This window comes from Oratosquilla oratoria, chromosome 5 (assembly GCF_046742065.1).
Source record: "Oratosquilla oratoria isolate Oo_2021 chromosome 5, ASM4674206v1, whole genome shotgun sequence".
Classification (NCBI taxonomy): domain Eukaryota; kingdom Metazoa; phylum Arthropoda; class Malacostraca; order Stomatopoda; family Squillidae; genus Oratosquilla; species Oratosquilla oratoria.
Window position 1 is genome coordinate 36,138,648 of NC_134781.1, and position 2,500 is coordinate 36,141,147.

Below are 2,500 nucleotides of genomic sequence, written 5' to 3' on the forward strand. Positions count from 1 at the left end.
AGTGTTTAAATGGATTAGAGTATGGACCAGTGCCAGAAAACATCGGGTCATCATCAGTGAAAAATTCAAATAATTCAAATAGGGGAATGTTACTACTGGAGTTCCTCAGGGCTCAGTTTTGGGTCCTTTATTGTTCATTATGTATATAAATGACTTGGGCAATGGGATTATTAGTGATGTCAGTAAGACTGCGGACGACACTAAGATAAGACGTCGGGATACTGCCGGATGATTGGGAGTGGGTACTTGCCCTTTGACTACCTCCTCTATAAGGGGGAAAAACCATTGTTATACAGAATAGGTATATTTGAATAGAATCAGTACAGACGAGAATGGTCAAACTGATACCTGGGCTCAGAAATTTACTTTAGTAGGACAAGCTTAGGCACCTTAATTTACACTCCCTGAAAAGACACGGAATGCGGGGTGATCTAATAGAGGTATTCATGTTGATCAAGGGTTTTAAATTGGACAAATTTAGAGATCTTAGGCCCACCAGGAGACCGATCACCATCTCCTCGGGGTTGCATCAGCAGATGGAGGTGAGGAGGGTGTTGATGGGTTTAAGAGAAAGGAAGCAGGGAGATGAACCTCTCTGACGTTGGCCCCACTGACTGGATACTCGCAACTAGGGTTCATCAAACGAGATATCGGGATTCGGGATCTCGTCGTTCCCTTAGACATAAATTCCCGGGAAAGGTATTTGATACTCCCGGGACTATCCCGGCACTCAGGAAATGAAGCACATTTAACTTGTCTTGGGATTTTCTTGGGATTCCCAACCTTTCCATGAGGACAACAATTTGGTGAGACCCCATGATTTTCCCGGGACATTGGGATCATGTCTCACCCTGGAAAATATTGCGTTTTGTTTATAATAGGTAGTAAATAGTACTTATTAGTAATTAGAAATTACTCGTAGTCGGTATCTATTATTAGTAATGAAGTATCGACCTTTTCTGGATTACCTCTTCTACCTCATTTACTGACGTCACCGATTTATTTCCCACACATTTCGCATTCATTTTTCGTCATCAGATAAAAAGTAATTGAGATCATATGCTACTCTGAAAAAATCAGTCATGAAATCCTAATAAGCAACTGAGAGCGGAAAGAGGGATGAGGGTGGTAGGAAGGGGGAGGGGGTAGCCGACATCTTGACCGTATAATACATTTGTAGATAAAATTGTTTTTCTTTATATACTTACGTTTTCTTACGTGTTATCCACAAAATGTGCTAGCATATATATATATATATATATATATATATATATATATATATATATATATATATATATATATATATATGTTATGTATCAAATATTCATATTAAGTATAAGGTTAACATAATCAGCATGTAATTCATACCTTCCCGATGTATTGACGGGAAACTGAGACATACCATGATTTCTCTGTAATTCACCGAGAGATTTGTGAATCCCGGGAAATTCACGAGATCTCTAGCTTGTGGATGGCTCAAATAGTTTATGCTGGAAAATCACTGGAGTAGGACTATATAGCTCGGGAAAATTACGAGATCCCGGGATACCGGGGTTTCGTTTGATGTACCCTACTCGCAACCCCACAATAACCAACAACGGTCCTTTGGTCCTCACATAGATCTCTCCAGGAAGATACTCTGAAGTAGCGTGGGTAGTTTTTCTATCATCTACTAGCAGATAACTACTTTTGTTTTTGAAGGAGATTATCACAATTTTATATCAATACCTCCGAACCAGAGCCAATCCTTTTATCACAGAATGTGGTCATCATGTGAAGGCAAGAGTAAAGATATAGGACAACAAATGCAGATAAAATACCTTAACATATTTCTTATTCAACTAGTCATCAAATACTTATTTTCCGTTTATTTTTTACGTTTTTTTCTTGACTCTCTTCATAGGATAAAAAATGAAGATACAGGATTTAAAATGCAGTTAAAATATTCTGTCGCATTTTATGCAACCAGTCATAAAAATATTTTTCTTTAGCATTCTTTTTTTTCTAATTTCTCATTTTTTTCACTAGGATAAAGAATAAAGATACAGGACGAAAATTGCAATTAAAATCTTTTAACTCTTAAACAATCAGTCATCCAATACTTATTTTCTACTATCTTTTCTCTTACATTTCTTTTTTCTTAACTTTCTTCTTAGAATAAGGAATAATGATATTGGACGAAAAATGTAATTAGAATTTTTTTTAGCATATCTCTTATTCAACCAATCATATATTTTCTTCATTCACCCTGACACTTTTTTTTTCGTCATAAGATAAAAAATACATTCATTTTTTAACGTATCTTTTATTCAACCAGTCATCAAATACTTTTATATTTTTTCCTCTTACATATCTGTTTTTTGCCTTTCTTCCTTCCTAGGCCGAAGAAGGGGGACGACTACACTCTCCTGAACGCGTACTTAGAAGCCGAAGCCAGAGGTCAGCAGGAAGGATTCGACTGCTCCTCCGAGTACTGGCGTTGTCCCTTCTCGGTTTTCGA

General features: G+C 36.9%; 1 protein-coding gene across 1 annotated transcript in view; it reads left to right on the forward strand.

Moving 5' to 3' along the window:
* Positions 1-2,500, forward strand: part of LOC143025231 (uncharacterized) — a 21,148-nt gene that overhangs the window by 18,284 nt on the left and 364 nt on the right. The window contains exon 3 of the mRNA XM_076184691.1: positions 2,381-2,500. This exon is cut by the window's right edge and continues 364 nt beyond it. Coding sequence (XP_076040806.1) covers positions 2,381-2,500 — 120 coding nt within the window. The remainder of the gene's footprint in view (positions 1-2,380) is intronic.